Below are 20523 nucleotides of genomic sequence, written 5' to 3'. Positions count from 1 at the left end.
GTTCCACAGGCTGTCATCCCAAAGTCTGTACCCACCTGCAGGCTACAGTGTCAGAGAACAGTGCAGAGAGTGCTCACAGGCCCCAGAGCCTCTCAAACCACGTGTCCCCCCTCAAGAGGCAGCAGGTCCCCTGCATCTGCTCTCCAGCAGCTCAGATCCTCCCCAGCTCCAGGATTAACCGTGCTCTAGAGTGGGCATGTCTTGGGAAAACACCACCAAAGACTCCCTGAGATCTGCCAAGATCTGTGCTCGCTAATAGTGCCAAACAAACCATTTTTAAAATTAAAAACAAAGGCCAGCTCTAAGTACTCTTCTCAACTTGTCAAATTTACTAATCTGTGTGGGCACAGTGACGCTACCGATTTCTTAAGGCACCACAAAATCGTGGCTGACAGCTGCCCCTGTTCCTCCTGAAACTGATACTTGTATGGGAGATGCACAGCCTCCTCAGAGGGAACACACAGGAGTGTCACCTTCACTCACACACTGACAGCTCTGGAATTCAGACAGCCAGGAATTCCTGAGCCCTGGGATCTGTGGCTAAATGGAAAAATGAAGTCCCCAAAGCAAAATATGCCTGAAAATGCTGATGATCACAAGAACAAAGAGACCAATTCCAATCTCTGTTTTATAAGCAGTGAGGTCTGTTCAGCTCCATAAAATTTACAGACATTTCAGGGGCCCATGACTGGTTTCAAGTAAGAGTAAATTTTTTACTGAAATCCTGGCAGGATTGACCAGATATATATGACATAAACTACCTACCTGATCTAGCATGCAAAATGTGAGGATAATTCTTTCTTCCTACCTTACTTGTCCCCTCCTCAAAGTGTTTTCACTTGTACTTATGTAAGAGTTTTCACTACAAAGGGCTGCCACCACACCAATGTGCTTTCTTTTTGTAAAACAATTGGATAATTCTTCTTCATTTTCATTCAATTTAGCACCTTCAGTAATTATACACTGGAGAAGCAACTTCATATGCCAAGGGAATACAAACCTTTATTCAAGAGTAGCTGTTAATAAAGAATTATCTACAAAAAAAATAGTGTGGAAGGAAAAGAGATTCAAACATCCATCATAATTGATGGATGAATTATTGGCCTGTAGAACAGAATCCACACCATTTCAGGAGTCTGTGCATTCACATACATGAGTCACACACACCAAGATGTGACCAGTTACCCTTGCCTGTGCTTACAGTGAACAAGATTCAGGTGCCAAAACACTGCACTTGTTGCCACAAAGACATTTGAGGCTAATAGTTTGCTTCTGCTAGGAAAGAAGTCAGGCTGGTCCAGAAATCAATGCTGGATTAGAGCTGAGCCACAGGGACGTGGGGTGAGGAGAACCAAGGGACACTCACAGGAGCTCAGCAATGGAGTCAGCTGCAGCAGGCTGCTGTTAACACCCTCACCTCAAGCTGCTGCTCCCTTTTTTCATTTTCACGTGGCTCTTGCCACCTCTCCCACTCCCAGCTGCTCCCTCCCCTGCCATGGCAGCCCTGGGCACTGTGACTGGGCAGCCTGGCACAGCTCCCTGCCCTCACCTGCCATGGCAGCCCTGGCAGTGTGACTGGGCAGCCTGGCACAGCTCCCTCCCCTGCCATGGCAGCCCTGGCAGTGTGACTGGGCAGCCTGGCACAGCTCCCTGCCCTCACTATGCCATGGCAGCCCTGGCAGTGTGACTGGGCAGCCTGGCACAGCTCCCTGCCCTTGCTGTGCCAGAGCTGCCCTGGGAATGGCTCTGCTCCCCCACCTGCTGCCTTCAGCAGCAATGCCTGTGTCTCACACTGCTACTTAGGACCAGATAAATCTGGTTCCTCAGGTTCTCTTTTTACCTTGGCTCTTGCTCTACATGGATTTATTGTGCACAAGGAACTGAGCAGCAAGGTGAAAGGAAGACCAAGGTGCTTGATCTGTAGATTGTGTGTCCATTGGTACCAGAACCATCCAGGTGGTATTTCCATCACTTCCCTGCCCACTTGGACCAAGCCCAGCAGGGTTTGACATCCAGTCCTGAGGGCCAAACCACTTCTCACCCCCCTCATTATGTACTTGAATATACAACCTTTTGTCTTTTTGGCTTCACTTGCTCCTGTCTGACATTTCTTTCTTCACCTTCTCCACAACACTGCCCAACACAGGCCACATGCATGACCAAAGACTGACATCTGTGTTGGGAAATGGCAGTGTCTTGGGGAAAAAAGAACCCCATTCTCAGTACATGTAGTTCCTGATAATTAAGCATTTATTTGTGTTAGATACTTACAATACATCCTTTCTCATTCAGTAACCCTAGCTTGAGCACTCACTGTGACTTAGGGAACTGACAAGGGCTTGCACATTTTCCTTTCAGTGCCACCACGTTTCTCCAGAGCCTGGAACACGCTGGGATCAGCCCCCACTGACTGATGCCCTTCCAAAACTGTGGAGCCAACTCCTGTCTGCTGCAGGCTGCCTTGTGACCCCCTGGGATGAGAAGTTTATAAATCAAGGCAGCATACAGCCACAAGGCACAGAGAGAAGCTCCAAATTTATTCCTGTATTTAGCAGCTAAACTGATGATTAAAGCACCTTAGATTTAAAGCCTCCGCTCCAGCATCAGAGGCAAAGTGGCAAAGGGGAATCCAGATAAACCCTATTAAAAGAACATCTGTCATCTCAGCAAAAAAAAATTCAGAGAGACAGTTCTTTCTTCCCTGTTTCTCCTCAGCTGGAACTCTCTGGACCTGATATTTATGACAAGTAAGTTCCAACTTTAAATCAAAGAACTGCCACAGTCACTGAAGATGAATAGAAAGTTTTTGGGTGTACGTACAGGGCCTTGCTCAAAGAAGTAGGAATGAAGTTAATGATGTTTTTACCTTGCACCAGGAGGAATCCAGCTGATTCCCTCAGTGAGGGGAGCACTGGCCAGAGCTGCAAAACCCATAACAACCATTCAAATGGCACAGCTGAGAAGTTTCTCCTGCAATCACAACTCCAAGACCTCCCACATGCCTGTCACTGCCCCTCAGGTGTGCTGGCAGGTCCTGGTCTCCTCTGCTCCCTCTCAGAGATGTAATGCAGAGCTTCTCCCCATGCCAGCTCTGTTCTCCCAACAATGTGACCCCTGGCACAGGACAGGCAGCCCACCTTGCTGGGCTCTGGGCTGAAATGTGATCAAAAAATAATCATGGGAAAAACGGGAATTTTGTTCAAGTTATTGAAGCATGAGGCAGGGATATCAGAATGGAAGATACAACATTAAAAAAAAAAGTCACAGTGGCATTTCAGGCATGCAGTAGCTTCAAAGCCAAATGAGTAGATGGAATCACAGAATAGCTGGGGCTGGAAGGGATCTCTGAAGATCACCCAGGCCAAGTCCCTGCCAAGGCAGGGTCACCTGGAACAGGTGACACAGGAACATGTCCAGGTGGGTTTGGAATGTCTCCAGAGAGGGAGACTCCACACCCTCCCCAGGCACCTGATCCAGGGCTCTTTTTCCCTTCCTCATGTTGGGGTGGAACTTGTTGTGTTTTAGTTTATGGCCATTGCTCCCTGTCCTGTCACTGGCACCACTGAGCAGAGTATGGCACCATCCTCTGACAGCCCTTGGGGATATTTATGTGCACTGATCAGATGCCCTCTGCTCCAGACTAACCAGACCCAGCTCCTGCAGTCTCTCCTCAGATGAGAGATGCTCCAGACCCCTCATCACCTTTGGTCCTCTCCAGCAGCTCCTTGTGTTTCTTGAACCGTGCACAAGGACCTGCACAGGGAACAGACAAAGGCTGCTTCTGGAAGGGAGCTGCTCTGAGAAACCAGAAGGTCACATAGCTATGACAAAATGGTTCCAATTAGTCCCCCCTGCTCAAATGGGCTTCAAAAACAAACAAACTCAAGATAGCATTGACCTGGCATCTCATAGGTGAGTAACCTTTTAGTCTGGCCTGTAACATTAATGTGAATAGATGAAATTGCTACTGTGAGACACGACCCAAAGGAGCAAGTGGCAGCTCCATCACCGGCCCAGCATCTCCATGGTAACACCCTGACCTACGTCTTTGTTCCCTCTGTAAGGCAACAACAGATTCCACAGCAAGTTCCAGGATACACCCACACCATCCTTGCACTGGCTGATGCTAGAAGAGACCTGAAGCCCTCAGAGATGGGATTTCACATCCTTGCTTTGTCCTGAGCTCAGGCCACCTACAGCTCCCTCCAGAGCACGGGCTCTTCCCAAAAAGGCCACCACCACCTCATCAGCACAGGGACAGACTGAGAGCAGAGCCAGCAGCACTGCTGGGACAGGACAAACATCCTCTAGAGAAAAAAACCAACCTGGTGCTCACTCTGAACCAGGCTGGGCTGGCAGCTCCATAGTGTAAACCCAGGAGATGGAATGTCCCTCTCAGAGCACTGCACAGCTGCAGCTTTACTTGCTGGTGGCACAGGAAGCTCAGCTCACAGGTTACTCAGCTTGAAGCACCTAGGAAGCCTCACCTGGGGTCTCTCTAACTCCATGCCACTCTCTGGCAGCATCAGGCAGCTCCTCTGTGCCTGGCTGCTCCCTCCACACACACTGACAGCCAAAGCCCAGGCTCCAAACACAAGTGACTGATCCAGTGGTGGCTCCACACCCAGCACAGGCACAAACATGGTTTTGCTCCTGCCACCCCTCCCCACTGCCACTTGGCTTGGGGATGCTTTGCTCCTTACACACTCACATTGATGACTGAAAAATCATGCATCATGCAAAAAACAAAGGGAAGACACAAAGATTACTTTTTTGAGCTTAAAAAGAAGTTTTTCCAGTTTCAGGTAACTGCCTCCTTTGGTTTGTCCTGCTGCAAACCAGTAACCATGCTGGTTCAGCAGGAGCCATGGAGAATTTGGCTCACAGCTCGTGCCCAAGGCCCATCACCCCTGCAGCACCAAGGACATTTTATATTGGATCTCACCCTTTCCCACACAGCTTGCCCAGAGCAGCTGGTCACAACAGGCAGCCCAGGGCTGCATCCTCCAGCCCCCCACTCCAGCAGCAGCAGCTGCCCTCCCAATAACCCCACTGAGCAAAACAGACTAAAACAGTAACAAGAAAAACCTCCCACAGCTCCCTCCCGATCCTTGTGTCTGAATCCCAGCTCACACCAGAACAGATCCCTGCTTCCCCAGACAGCAGGGAATTTCTCAAAGGCTCTGCTTGCTGTCCTTCTCAATGTCACTGCCCCATGCCCTGGTACCTTTTCTTCTCACAGTTCCAGAACATGGAGATAAAATCTAATGTGCATTATCTCAGTGTGGGGCCTCTGACACCTAAGCTGGAGAATGTCCAAAATTCCATGAGTTCTGTAAGACTGAGTGATTACTTATTCCATGCTTTATTCTCTGCAGCCTTTTTACACTTCCCTTTCACATTTTAATCCCTTTCTGTATCTTTCTTCTAAGTCTGTCCCAAGGGACACCCACTTCTACATTAAAAGTAGCAGAAAGCTACAATAGTCAGCAAAGACTCTGGCCACAGCCTTGGAGGCAGAGTGAATGCTGAACGAGACAGAGTGCTCGTCGTGGGAACCCTCCCAGACCTCCAGCCTGCATAAATAAACCAGCAATCAACAGAGGCAGGAAGAGAGCAGGAGATGCATCAGCAGCCTGGCACCAGCTCCCTCAACACATCCATATCCTGTCACCTGCAGCAGAGTCCAACCCTCCCTTTCTTTCTAATTCCTCAAAATATTTTAAAGATCAGGGGAAAAAAATCTGAGTGATCCCAAAGGGACAACCCCCTCCATCCTCTGCATTCATACCCCACCACCAGGCAACTGCCTTGCTCCAAAAGGCAAACAGAGGGAAGAAAATTCTGTATGGTCATCATCCCTGACAAAACCTCTGAGAAAGAGGAGAGGTAAATGCACCTCTGCATTCACCTGGAAAAAAAATCTTCCAGGATAAGACTCTTCCAGGAGAGTTGCATAGGAATAGTCACACAACATGTCTGAGCCATGAAGTTCTCAGGCCTCACATGAGCAAGAATCAGAAGCTGTAACCAACAAATGCTCCCCCTCACCTTTCTTCCCCCCATGTACACCCTGCAACACCTGCAAGCCTCTGTACCTGTGCAGCTCCACACCCTGCCCCAGCAAAGCAAACAGAGCATGCACACTGCACTTTAACTGAAAACAGAAGGAAAACACAGCCTTGCACATAACTCAGCCCTTGGACGAGGCAGCTGGCCTGTCCTGCTGATCTACAATCCCTCTGCAGCTCTTCATTACCACTCCCCAGTCTCTCCAAGACATTCTGCCACACACAAACACACAAGCTCTCCAGAGGAGCCACCACAAATAGAAGTTATGACTGAAGGAGCAGCTCTTTGATCAGCTGTAGAATGTGAAGTTATGAGGGATGCAACAGCCACTGTATCTTTTCCTTTCCTTGGAGTCAAGGGACTAAAAAGATAAAAAATGCAAACTGAAATGGACAATCCTCAGAGAATAAAGTGCAGCAGAAGTGGAGCAGGTTGGGGCAGTGTCTGCACACCTGGCATCTCCCATGGATCTCCTGGGGCTGCCTGGGCTGTCAGAGCTTCACCCCTCTGCTGAGGAGCTGAACCAGCACATAAAGCAGCAAAGAACTGACATCCCAAAGATTCACACCCGCCTCATTTTCTGCATGAGGACTGCCCTGCACAGGGGGAGAGAAGGGTTCTAGCTCCTGGGTCCAGAAAAGGAGGATCCTGCCCTTTTCTCCTCCAGTTATGCCTTCATTGTCCCACTGATGGCTCTGCCACCTTCCTGCTCCTCAAAATCCACACCTCTTTTCCCTCACTGCATTCATCAGTGACTTTAAGTATTTCTTAAACCATTTTTTTTCTGGACTGAACCAAGGCTTGCCTCCTTCCAGTCATATTTAGGCCAGAGCCTTCATCCCAGCTCAGTTTGCTGGCAGTGCAGGCAGCACCTGGGTGCACATCTGGGGTTTTGACAGCAGAAACAGGCCTGTCCCACCAGGTACAGCACTCAGGTGAAAGCTCAGAGCTGACAGACACATACAGGCACTGAGGGTTCGATTCTTTGGAGCACTGTGCTTTCAGGACCTAAGGCACCAACCCATGCAAGTGGGAATTCAACAGCACAGCATGCAGGTGCTCTCCCTGCTCACACTGCCTCTGCTGCTCTCTGAGGAGCTGGAGCCCATTCAGGTCCCTCTGGATCTGTGCTATGCCTTCACCTTCTGCAGCAGAGCCCTTCCTTTGCTTCCCTGCAGGCACTGGGGGCAGCTCACACTGCAGCTCCAGCATCCTGCCCAGCCAAAGGTGAAGCCTCCAGAACTTGAACAAGTGATCCTGAGATGGAATTTCTGCAGGAAGGAAAGATGTGACTTCCCTGTCATCAGGCTGCTGGGATGAACTAAAAGGAGCCAAATTTTCTACTTGCAGTGTTTTTTATTGGATAGCAACCTTCCTACTGGGGTTATTTATAAAGAAGTGTTACAGACTGTGTTAAGTTATACATTGCAGAATTTCAGAAGATGACTTAAAAATGACGATTCTTTTTTTCCCTCCCCTCTTCCTCAGAATTTAGAGTAATTTCTAGGGAATTTTATTCCTTTCCAAGTGAATACTTAAGGATCCCATAAGTATTGTGGCATTTCCAAATGTGTTTCTCACTGCTTCATTCTTGCCTGTAGCAACTAAATTCTCCTGGATTCAAAAACAATCTCAAGGCTGATACACCAAGGGGCAGTGGGTGAAAAGGCTTCCCTGGAGAGCTTATGGATGTCACAAGCAGAGACAGGGCTGAAATGCTGCTCTGGGGAGCCTGGCTGTGACACATGATCCAGGAGTCACATCTGCTCCATTCCCATGCTCTCCTCACCCACGATCAGAGAATCCAGGAGCACCCCAAGGATGAGTTAAACAGCAGCTTTTGAAGTGCACATCAGAGAGGCTCCCACTCCCTGGATCTGACCAGGGCTGCCCAGGCCTCAGGCACCTGAACAGATCTGCAATTTCCTCTTCTCTCCATTAGAGATTCTCTGCCTGGCCCCAACACGACCCCACAGGTACTACAAGGGCACTACAAAACAAGCAGGAGCCAACACTTCTTCCTGTTGGAAACTGGGGTGAGGGGGCTGCAAAAAGGACTGGCAGAGACTCCAGGAGACAGAAGCAGCTGCAGAAATGGCCACGATGGAAGGAACAAAGAAAAAGGGAATTTGCACCAAACCCCAGCCCTTCCCTTCCTACCTCCACATGCTGTTCTTAGACCAAATATTATAAGTAAAGTGTCCCTGGAGATCCTCATGAAAAGAATCCAAGACAACCTCGGTACATTGTCTTAGAGCCTTTCCATTCCCAACATTAGCACCATTCAGCCAAGGACAATGTAAAGGTCATTAGAACAGATCCCAGAGAAAAGGAAAGACTCAGCTGGCAGCCAAAGACTGTGTGACTGCTCTTAGAGCAAGAGGCATCTCCTGGACAGGCTTAAACACACACAGCTTACCTAAAATGATAACATCACTCTACATTACATTCTATTTAATAACTTTATCCCCTGCACAGCAGCTCAACAGCACTGAACAATTTGTTGCTTTTCACACAGACTTTCTGTGGATTACACAGGACTTTCTGTAGGTTTTGCAACGAATTAACTGCCTGCATAATATGTTCTTTCATCACAGAGAAGACACAGCCCTGTTAGAGGTCAGGTGAGTTTATCCTGCACTCTCCTGCCCATCAAGCAGAACTCATGATAAGCTGATGGGGACAATATCTACATGGAAAATAGTGACACATTAGCCAGCACATGTAGTGCCCTCATCTAGGCAAATCTCAGTTTACCCCTGTTGAAGCAAACCCCTGGAATAAATCCAGATGTCACCTTTGCCAGCAAGGATTTACACCAGTGAACAGAATATAACTCACCTGTTTTCTATACCCCAGTGAAAGCAAGACCTGGGAGTCACAAACCAGTGCAGAAGCCTTGTGCAGTGCAGTCACTTCCCAGCTGCAACTTCTCCTAAGCTGTAGGGGTGAATTTATGACAGGGCACTTGTTCCTCAACTGAACTCACCCCCACAGCCCACCCAAGCCTTGGGTCACCAAACTGCCTTTTCTCCTTGGGGGCAACTCCTCCTGCCTCTCTGCTGCTGAGATCTCACTGTTCATGACAGAGAGATAAATGTACTTTCATTCTAAAGCTATTAACCATAGCTGCAGGCACACATAGGCATAACCAAGGCACATCAGTTCTCTTACCTGAGCCATTTCTGCCTTCAGGATGGTTTTGTGAAAGGTATTCTCCAAAAGCCCTCGCCGCTCTGTGTCCCAGCATCAGGAGGCAGCCAAGGAGAGAAAGAAAGAGTTTTGAGATGCTTAAAGCCAAGGAAAGAAGGAACAGTTCAATACCAACACACTGCTGTGCCCCTGCAGCTGCCATTCCCTCAGCCTCAGGTGACACCCACGGAAATTCACTGCCAGAGCAGAGAGGCTTCCTCGCTACACACCAGGATTCCAGTGGTTCTGGTGGAACATCAGTGTTTCCCTGGCCAAACTGGGAAACAGAGCTGGACTAGAAATCCAGGACTAGTTTAGGCTTTAGCTTCTCTGTTATAAAAATGAAAGAACAGAATTGAAATGCACCTGCATGAAATCTGTGATGCACACAGGACCTGGCTCACTGTCTCCAGCCCCCCTGAGTTAAGCCCCTCCTGGCAGCCCAGGAAGGAGCCATATCCACCCCAGAGCCAACCACCACTCCAAGCTCCTACAGGTCCTGAAAGCTCCCAGCTGGGAGCCACCACAGCTCAGATGGATGCTAATGCCCTTTTTACCTACCTGAAGCCTAAATTCTCAAGCCCCAGCTATGTCAGTATTTGGATTACTGGACAAGCTTATTTGAGAGTCACCCACAACCTCCCACAAAAGCAGTTCCTGCTTCTCTGATGGATTCCAGTCCTGTGGATGACTGAGATTTTACTGGTATATATTAAGAATCAAGCAAGCAGGGCAAGCTCAACCCTTATCACACATCCAGGCCCACGTAAGAGAGCAAACCTATGAATATTCCAACCAGGGAAGAGCTCTCTGCATGCAACTCACACAGGAAAGGAACCCTTGGTCAAGGCATGGAATACAGTAACCTCCAGACTCCAGCTGCCAGGGCATTTGTAATGTCCTGGTGCTGTGATTGCTCTCCTGTATCTAACAGACCTGTGACTCAAGAGAGCCAATACTAGAGCCAGGTTTTCCCCAGGCATCCATTTTCCCCAGGTTTGTAGCACAATCTCTCCAAGGTCTGTAGCTGAGTTGCCACTGGGCAGCCCAGGGTGGAGACTGGCAAAGAGGGAGGTGAAACAGCCACCCACCTCCTTGGCAAGCCAAGCCAAGCCAAGCCAAGCCAAGCCAAGCCAAGAAACCCAGAGCTGAGCACCCTCAGCCCTCAAGCACATCAGCATCTCCTGGGGAAGGACAAGATTTACGGCAACAGAGAAGACTCTCCACCCCGAGGCATCACATCCACTGTCCTCCTCCTTGAGGGGTGCTCAGCCTCAGAACATCCTCTCCAGCTCAAGCTGCTGCAAAAGGCTCAAAATGGCCATTAAACATCTAAGTGGGAAATGGCTTTGACCTCCAAAACCACCTTCTGCTTTGCATATCCCAGCTTGTGTAGGCAGGATCTTCCCTACTGCTTTTATGCACCCCCTCCCAGAGGAGAAAAGGTTAACAAGGCTCCAGTGCACTTCCCAGAGTGACTCGGGCTGGAGGGAGTGGGAAGTCCATTTGTCTTCCACAGCCAGCAACACAGGATCAATATGAACAATGAAGAAAGAGTAATTTAATCTCTCTGGGACTAAATTTCAGCACAGTCAAATGCAAAATGCTTTGGAGCAGCACAGCTGGAGCTGTGCAGGAAGAAAGGTTTAAGCTTCTGTATCTTTTCATACTAACAGACAATGCTAGGTTTTCCCTGGTTTTGGATTCTTACATGTCCAGCTCCAGGCTGTACCGTTAAACTCTGGCTTGGGGTGGCAGCTGCCCAAACTGTCCCCCTCAGTGCCTAACACCCCCAGAGGTGGTCACAAGGAGGCTCTGTCACATGGGGAGCTCTACAACCAGCCCACAATCCCCACTGTGAAAGGCACAGGGGTGAACATCATGGTTCACCCACCCAGGAGGACAAGCACCTCATGGATGTTCCTGGCACCCTCAACCTTTCTGCCCAGGCAAAAAGCAAGACTTGATCCTGGAACACCACACAAGTTCAAAATTGGGAACTGGAGTGTGGCTGCTTCATGGAGGTGGTTGAGTCAAAATCCCTGGAAGTGGGGATGTGGCACCTGGGGACATGGTTTAGTGATGGATGTGGCAGGTTTTGGTTTGCAGTTGGACTCACTGACCTTGGAGGTCTTTTCTAACCTTAACAGTTCTATGACTTTAACATTAGGCTATTCAGCTGCAAGAAAATTCCTGAGCTGCTCCTGTAGTCCATCTCAGAGATGGTTAAAGCTCAGCCAAAGCTGTGGCTGATCCTGCACACCACCAGCAACAGCATGGCTTTAATAAGATGGCTGGGCATGAGATTCTGAGATCTCTTCCACCAAAATTTCTGGGACTCCGAGGCTTCCCATGGAAATGTCTGTCTTTGTGAGGAATCACCAACACCATTCACAAATGGGCAGGCACTTAGGCCATTGGGAAAAACTTTGAGGCTTCTCTTTTGCATCGGCAGTCATTCCATGTAGAAAAAATAATAGCAAGCAAGTTCTCAGGTAAATTATCAGTGAGAGAACATGGTGATTTACACAAAAAATGCTGAAATATGATGATAAATCTCTAACTAGATCAAAAGCTCCACGAGTTCCAAATTCATGTCACTGTCTCCATTCATCTCTTTGCCAGTGCCCGAAGCTGTTTTGTCTGTCTGAAAATCTGAACCAAGGTTTCACCTTTAACTTGCAAACCATGGGCTCAAAAAACCAGCACAAAGCATTTCCTAAGACCAAAATTGATAACTAGCTACGACAGAGCCAGAGAAGCACTGCTGCCCTCCAGCCCAGCGTATTCCATGGTGAAAACAGTGCCACTCAGTAAGAGCTCCAGCTGGAAGGCGCCGCAGTGTCTCTGACCTCACTCTCGTTTCCCTATGCAGAGGAGGGAGGAGGGTACAAGCCCAGGTGCCAGAGCTCCTAGAGAACAGGTCACACCCAGAGATCAGGCCATACCCAGAGCTCTGGTGCAGGTCTGGGTAGAAGCTTTGGAGGGCTGGGCATTGCTCAAAAGCATTGCTCCCTGCCCAGGCTGAGCCTGCAGCTCTGTCCTGGCCATTCCACCCCAAGGCTCCCAGAGCCTTCAAGCCAACCCAGGAGCAAACAAACAGACACGTGGGCACAGCTCCCCAGCCCTGGTGAACACAGCACAGCGTGCAGCAGGGGGTTTCCAGCCAATTACACCCGAAACTTGCCTCTAATTATTGTGCCTATTATCTCAGCGGTTCCCTTCTGCACTCCTGCTTCCCCAGTGCCCTCGGCTCCTCCTTGGCCGTGCCTCAGCGATCTCCCGCAGATGCCCGCACGTGCCCTTTGCCAAGGGGACTCTGATGGCCACACTTGCTCCTAATGGCCACCTGCCCCTTGCCAAGCCTTTTGTGCTCCTCCCCTGCCCTCACAGTGCCCTCAGCTCACCAGCACTCGCCTGCATTGTTACTGTGCCATTGCTCCACTCTCCCTGCTACCCCATCGGCTTGGTCACAGTAAAGCCAGAGCACGATTCAAACAGATGGCAGCTGTTCTATTCATCCTATTCTTTTCTCTCTCTTTTATCTGTTACCACAAGTCACACAATCAGACTTTTCCTCAGCTCAGCTCTGCCTCCACTATCACTGCCAATGGAGTTCAAGCCCCCTCACACCACTGGACAGCACTGGACATAAACCCCTTCAACTGGGCTCTGAGCAGAGACACCTTGGGATAATTTAAGAGCAAAAGATGGAAAAGAAAGCTTGTTTCACATAAATGAGATGAATACATGGTGCCTCACAGCTCCATGGGCCGGTGAGCTATAACCCTGAGTGTATGACACTGCAAAAGCTGCATACCAATGAGCAGGTAGCACTGAGAGGTGATCAGCTGATGACAGGACAAGTTTAGCCCTGACTCATCTGTAGAGAGGTTTTCATTCTAGTGGCAGAGCAGACCTGCATGTCACACAGTCAGCACAGCTTGATTTAACAAAGGACATCAAGCAGGGACCAGGGCTCTAGCACACTGTGCTGCTGAGCCTAACCAGCACAGACAAGCCTCAGAAAACACCAGCATTTCCTCCAGAATTCCATCAGAAAGGCTCCAGGGAGGGAAGGAGGGACGGGGCAGCACAATACAGGCAGCAAAGGCAGCTGCCCTTCTGGGGCATTTTCCAGTATTCACTGTGCCTCAGATGTCAGAGCTGGGCTCGGGTCTGGAAGAGCACTGTGAAGAGGCACAGACAGTCTAGACAGAGATTTGCTCGAAGGAGCAAAGCCGCCAAATAACAAAGATCTCAATTACAATGTAATAAGCACAGAATGGCCTTCATGTCTCTGAAATAATCACATCAACAGGATAAAAGGGGCCTTGATGCACACGAGCAGCTATGAGAAACAGATGCACATAAATTTATCCACCAAACTGACACTTACAGAGTGAAGAAATGCAGATTGAAACACTCAGAGATACAGGAAAGACCTCAGATAACTCCATTTAGCAGTAAGCTCAGCAAAACCTGGACTATTCAGGAGTATTACACAGAAAAACAAAGAACACCCACCACCTTCTCATGTTCCTTCAGAAGTAATGCCCAGAGAAGTTGCAGCAGGAATCTGTTGTGACAGCATCTGCCAGTGCTGCATCTCAGGCATACAGGAGAGAAGAGACCTGCATCATCAGGACCTACATCCTCCTACAGCAGCAATCCTGCTCTTGTCACCAAGCAGAGAAGGGAACACCTCCAGCACAGCCACAGTTAACAGCTCAGTCATTAAAGACTGGTGACACCTACGTTATTTAAGCCTAATAGTAACAATACCCTGACAAAAATTAGTTTTCTAAAATATCTCTGTAGAAAAATGGTAGCTGGAAAATTTTAATTTCAGAATTCTCACACTCAATAAGGAGAGATTGGATGTCGGCAATGGGTCTTAGAGACTCCACAGTATTGGAGTAATTTATGATCATGAAGTTTGGACAGGAGAAGAGAGGAAGAGCAGCAGAAGTTAAAAGAAAAAGGCAATCAAAGAGACAGTTCATACCATTCCTCAGATAATTCACAAGCAGAAAAGAAGAATCTAGACTCCATGAAGAACCCCAAGCTAAGCCAAAAATCACTCACGCAGCACGAAGCCTGGGATAAGGTACATGGTCACTTACCTCTGCATTCCATCAATGAAAAATCCACCCTTTCACTAATGCTGTGTTCAAAGCCACTCTTCATCCCTCTCTAGGCAGGAAGAGAGGGAGTGAGACCAAACTCTTATCCCTCTGTGGGCTACCCTGGACTAGATGCCAAGGTCATGGAATTGGGCAAGACAAACTACACTCTCAATTCAAATATTTCCTGTGCTAATGACTGCAAGAAGAGATGGTTCTGGAACACCCAGCAAAAGCCTCATGTCTCTTTGCTCTCACTGTCACATTCTCCCAAAGAACAGCTGTAGGCCAGCACAATACAAAGCAGAGCTGCAGGAAAGCATCTGCTTTATTGCTTCATTTGGGGTGCCAGTGTTTTCCTGCAGGTGTCAAGGGACCAAGGGCAAGGAAAGCCCATTTCTGAAGGGCTTTGGTTCATCTGCACCCTTGGAAAAGTTCTGAGGAAGCCAAGGAGCACAGGTCAGATAGGCACAGCCCGGGCCCTGGAGAGGCTGCCAGCAGAGGGGCAGCACCAAGGTCACCGCTCAAGGACAACTGCGTCAGCCCTGCCTTCGGCACCGGGGCCCAGGAGCTGCAGGGCAATAAAAGCACACGCAGGGAGGGAACAATCCCTCCTGGCAGGGAGATCTCACATCCAAGCCCTTCACAGGAGATCACAGCAGCAGCACCAAGCACAGCCTTTCCTGGGCGTGCAGGGCACTGCAACTCCCCCAAGAGAAGACACCACGGAGACCAAAGTCAGCAGCATCGAGGGTGCTCTCCACAGCGCTGGCACACAGCAATTGTGTCCTTAGTTTGTAAAATGCTACTTAAAAGACCCAGCACACAACAAGCTGCATGGAGCTTAATTAATGCTCCTGGGACATGAAACTCCCCTGAGTGGCTCTGCAGAGATTTTAATTTAACAATCTAGGGAGCCTGCACCTCCTGCCTGGATCCCATTACTCACACCAGCAAACAAGCCCTGCTCCTTGCTCAGTAGAACAGCCAAGTGTGCACATGCACTCCAGCCACATGTAAGAAATACACACCATGGTCACCTGGACTTGCAGCAGAATTCCAGGAGAGGATTTTTCTCTCTAAAGAGAAGTCATGACAAATATGAACAGGACAGAGCCCAGAAGATGCAGAGAAGCAATCCCAGGATCCCCCAGCTGCCTACACCCACAGGGCACATGACCATTGCAGCAGTGCTACCCACACAGGTGACCCAAGTGCCCAGCCCTTGTGGGGTGGACAGAACAGTCTCTCTGTAGCCTTACCCAGTGTCCTACAGAGTCCTTGCTGTAGATAAGGATGCAGGAGATACATGAAGGAGAACCCAGGGCAGAGCAGAGGAGCTGTGTGTGATGTGCTCCAGGAAGCCTTTCAGCAGGTGGGTCATTGCCACTGTAGGAATTCTGAGCATGACAGAGCCCATGGTAGCAGGGACTGAGCCATGCCTGGAGCAGCAGGATGGAGGCATATGGACAGCACCTGTCACCACCAGCACCTTCTCCATGCAAAGGGGCTCTGCAGGGAGCCCCTCCACACCTTCACCGATCTCCTCAAATGATTTCTGGATCAGGAATTTCTAGCACGGGCATCAACAGGAAGACACATAAAAGCACCTGTCCTGTGCCATGGTCTATGTGACCAGACACTCCTCAAGGACATTATGTCCCCCAGCCCAAACCCACTCATAACTTTTCTGGCCAAACCACCTTACTTCAGAGAGACACCACAGAGCCCCCATAAACCTGAACCTGCAGCTGTCAGCAGGTATGGAGCAAACCAGAACCCCCGAGGCACCTCCTGGGCTCCACACAGTTGATAGAACCTGAGGAACATCTGCCCACCCTGATGTAGGCTAACAAGTCATTATGTTCAAAACACATTAGTCGCTCCCAAACACCCACACTAGCATTTGAAATCCTACCAATTACTGAGTGTGTTGTTTGTGTGACTGCCTAATCCCACTCCCAGAACCCCACCACAGCACTTATGGTGCTTTACGTGTCCTTTCTGTATACGCACCTGGCTGACATCACCACAAAGAATCCACTTCCAAATCTCTGAATGCCACAGAAAGCATTCATGTTTTCATTACTGGTTATGGACAGGGTGCAACAAAACGTGGGGAGAAGTTGCAGGCTCTGCCTGGAGAGCTTTCCCTCGAGATACTCCAGAGTTTGAAGGATGGATTTCTTTACAACTCAAACAGATGGCAAGGTACAAGCTTTTCATCCATTCACTTCAAGCTTTAAGACTTCTCTTTCCTCTGAACACAGCAGAGATGCAGTAATGTTGAGTTACAGAGAGAGGTGACTGAGATCTTTCAGCAACATGGATTGAGTTCTACACATGACTCCAGATTATTCTAATGCAGTTTTGTCTAACAACACAAAGAAGGTGTTACATAATGCAGCTGAAAAGTTTAATTTCTCCCAATTTTTCCCCAGCAGCAAAGAGCCAGTCTAGCTGAAGCAGAGACAGTGACAGACCTACTCCCTGGCACAGCTGTGCTGAAGGAGCAGCTAAAAAGCTGCGCCAGTGCCCCCAAATAGTCACCGGATGACTACTGTGACACTTGCACTGCAGCGTGGGAGAAGGGTCCTTTCACCTGGGAAAGGGCACTAAAGCAAAGCTCGTCTCTGACAGCTTTTTAAACCTAAGTACCACTAAGCAGCAAATATTTTCTCGGATCTCCCTTGCTTGATACTGAAAAGCACTGGGATCAGGCAGTGAGTGAAGTACTACACTGTAGGACAAGCAATATAAAACCAGAACGGGCACAATATAGAACCCAAATCCCTTGACTGGTCCATGTAGTGGCTCGGGACGCTGCCGGGGAGGGCAGACGTGGTGGGTGCAGATTTTCAGAGAGCAGTTTTTCCATTCAAAGGAGCGAGACCCCTTGAAGGAGGCTGCTGACTTTGCCCTCGGACACGCGCACGGCATTTCAGCAGAGGAGAAACCACCGGGCACACTGACCGCGCTTCCGAATTCCCGACGATTATAAAGATCCATCCCTGACAAATCCACTTCTGACACGCTCTTTGCCGACCCAGCAAATAAAGCCCTGCGGGTGCTGTGGCCGGGCCGATGGCGGGGACGCCTCAGGAGACAGTCACCCCTCCAGAGGCTGAGGGTCGGCGGGGTGCAAGGGTGGCACGGCCGCCCGCTGCCACCCGCGAGTGTGCGGCTGCTTTGGGGGCACCGGGGCAGCCAGCGACGGGACCCGCCGGCAGGTGCCACTCCCCAGCCCCGGGACGGACCTGGGGCACAAGCCCTGGGTCGTGCCCGCACCGGTACCTGGGCTCGTCCCGAGGGTCTCGGGACTCCCTCCAGCCCGGCACGACCCCCGAGGCGGCCGGGGGCGAGCAGGGTGCCGGCACCGCGGGGCCCCCCGAGGCACCGCCCGCCGCACCCTGGGCACCCACCTCACTTTGGCCGCCACGGACGACATGGCCTCGTTCCTGAGCGTCTTCCTTTTGGACACGGCTGTGCCCATATTCGCGCGGGGGGTCGCGGCCGGGGGAGCGCTCATCGCCGGGCCCCGCGGCTGCCCATGCCGGGGCGCGCCGCCGCCCCTCGCCGCCGCGCCGCCTCAGAGCCCCGCCATGCCGGCCCCCGGCCCGCGGCCCCGGCCCGCGCTGCGCTCCGCCGCGGCCGCTGCCGCCCCATTGACTGCGGCAGGAGGCAGGGAGGGAGGGAGGGAGAGAAGGAGGGACGAGCCCGCCCCGCCGCCCAGGAAGCGCCGCTATATTTGGCCAGCGGCACCTCCTCCGCCCGCCTGACATCATGGCCGGGGAGGGGGCGCCGGCCCCGCCTCAGGGGCCGCGCGGGGCGGCGGGACCCCCGCATGGGGAGCGCGGGGCTGCAGTGGGAGGAGGGAAAGGCCCAGGGACACCTCAGGGGCTGCGGCTCCTCCCGAGGGGCAGCTCCCATCTCTGCTCTGGGACAGGGACAGGAGCCAGGGCACGGCTGGGGCTGGGCCAGGGCAGCTCAGGCTGAGCTCAGGGCAAGGCTCTTCCCCCAGAGGGTGCTGGCACTGCCCAGGCTCCCCAGGGAATGGGCACGGCCCCGAGGCTGCCAGAGCTCCAGGAGCCTTTGGGCAGCGCTGCCAGGGATGCCCAGGCTGGGGCTGCTGGGGGGGCTGGGCAGGGACAGGGGCTGGGCTGGGGGATCCTGGGGGTCCCTTCCAGCTCGGGATGCTCTGTGATTCCCTGGTTCTGCCTGAGGGGAATATCCAGCCAGCAGCCGTCAGACACGGCTGCAGGAGGAGGCCAGGGGGTATCTCCTTCCAGGCTCCTGTCAGGAAGTAGACGTACGACCTGCAAAAAAATCAGTCATTTTCACACAAAACTGCAGCCTGCCTTTGACAGATCGGCTGAAAGATTTCACACACAATTTATTTTCCACACCAGGGCAGCTGCATCCATCTGCTCACAGGGTGGACACGGTCACGAAGGTCAGACTATCGGGTTTTGGACACGACAGATCTGAAGGATTGACACAAACGCCACTGGCTTTGTCCCCTGAGCAAGTCACTGCTCCCCACTGTTGTCCCAGAGCAGCAGCACAGCCATTGCCGGAGTGACTGGAGACAGCGGAGCCATGAGGGGGAGATGGGTGCTCAGAAACCTCCCTGTGACCAGTGTCACCTGCCAGAGCAAACACCTGCCTTGAGATCATCGAGTGCCTGAAAACAAACCCAACAGAAGGAGCTGATCGACCAGTCAGCCCAGCCTTAGAGGATTTTCAATTCACACAGTTACAGAACTGCTTGGGTTGGAAGGAACCTTCATAGATCACCTACTCCATCCCATGCCATGGCAGGGACACCTCCCACTGTCCCAGGCTGCTCCCAGCCCCATCCAGCCTGGCCTTGGGCACTGCCAGGGATCCAGGGGCAGCCCCAGCTGCTCTGGGCACCCTGTGCCAGGGTCTGTCCACCCTCATCATAAAAATTTTCTTCCTATCACACAGTCTAAATCTATTCCTTTGCCTCTTATCCTGGCCCTGATAAAAATTCTCCCACCATCTTCCTTATAATCCTCCTTTCAGTATGTAAAGGCTGCAAGAAGGTCTCCCCAGAGCCTTCTCCATCTGAACATTCCCAACTCCTCCAGCCTTTCTTCACAGCAGAGGGGTTCCAGCCTCCAGATCAATTTCAGGGGTGTAGGTTTCGATCCCTAGGGAGGTTTGGAAAATGTTTTTCCTTGGGAAAGTACTTTATAAATCTACTTTCAGGATACCTGAGTGACTGGGGCAGCAAATTCTTGCATATTATTCATAATACATACAGAAAAAGCACTTGGATTGTCCCCCTGACTCTGCAGGCAAGTGCAGGAACGCCAGGAACTCAGAGCCACTCATTCAATAATATTGGACAGAGGGGTAGAAGTTTTATAGATAATTAAAATTGCTACAGGTTTTGTGAAAAGAGGCAGCTGAAGGAGGGAGTGACAGGCACACCTTGTCCTGTCTGTACCTGAGGAGGGGCTGTAGCATAAGCTCATGTTTCACTGTCCTTCAGAGAGCCTGCATGAAGAGACCAAAAGCTGGGGAAAAGCTTCAATCCTCTCTCTCCATAGACTCCAACATAAAATCTGCAAAGAAATATAAGAGGATTTGAACAAATTAAGTCTGTTTGGTCTATTAACCCTACCCATTGAAAAATAATTTCTATAGAGAGGAAAAAAGATGAAGAAGGTACCCAATTCCCCTGGTTTTTGTGGACACAAGGAACAGGATACAAATACCTCACCAAGCAGAATTTTATCACAATCTGAACAATTCACTATGAATAACAAATTTTCAGAGCTGTATCTTTGCTGAGGCCCAAGCTGTGAGCAGAAAAAGTGACATGTCCACAATAAAGACATGGAAATACTTGACAAATAAGGTCAATCTGTGTTTCCCAACACTCTTTCCCCTTTATGTAAACTAGATGGGGGAAATGGTCTTTATTTCTATGTTTAAATATTTTGCCGGTTGAGGCAAATGCAATTCCTTAAAAATATAACTCACCCTCCAAACTAACAGGTAGGTCTGCTCTATCCATGACACAGTTCCCACCAGATCTATCTGGAAGCATCCCAGAGTTGCTCACAGTGACATTTTTCATGTACAAAACAAAACCCAACCT

General features: G+C 50.4%; 1 protein-coding gene across 1 annotated transcript in view; it reads right to left on the bottom strand.

Moving 5' to 3' along the window:
* The window catches only part of NSMF (NMDA receptor synaptonuclear signaling and neuronal migration factor), a 49704-nt gene extending 31700 nt beyond the window's left edge, over positions 1-18004 (bottom strand). The window contains 2 exon segments of the mRNA XM_036393813.2: positions 9247-9308; positions 17813-18004. Of these exon segments, the coding sequence (XP_036249706.1) occupies positions 9247-9308; positions 17813-17919 (169 nt within the window). The 5' untranslated portion in view covers positions 17920-18004.
* Between the last annotated feature and the right edge of the window lie 2519 nt (positions 18005-20523).

This window comes from Molothrus ater, chromosome 20 (assembly GCF_012460135.2).
Source record: "Molothrus ater isolate BHLD 08-10-18 breed brown headed cowbird chromosome 20, BPBGC_Mater_1.1, whole genome shotgun sequence".
NCBI classification, from domain to species: Eukaryota; Metazoa; Chordata; class Aves; order Passeriformes; family Icteridae; genus Molothrus; species Molothrus ater.
The sequence above is the reverse complement of the archived record's forward strand: the minus strand, read 5'-3'. Positions and strand labels throughout refer to the sequence as shown.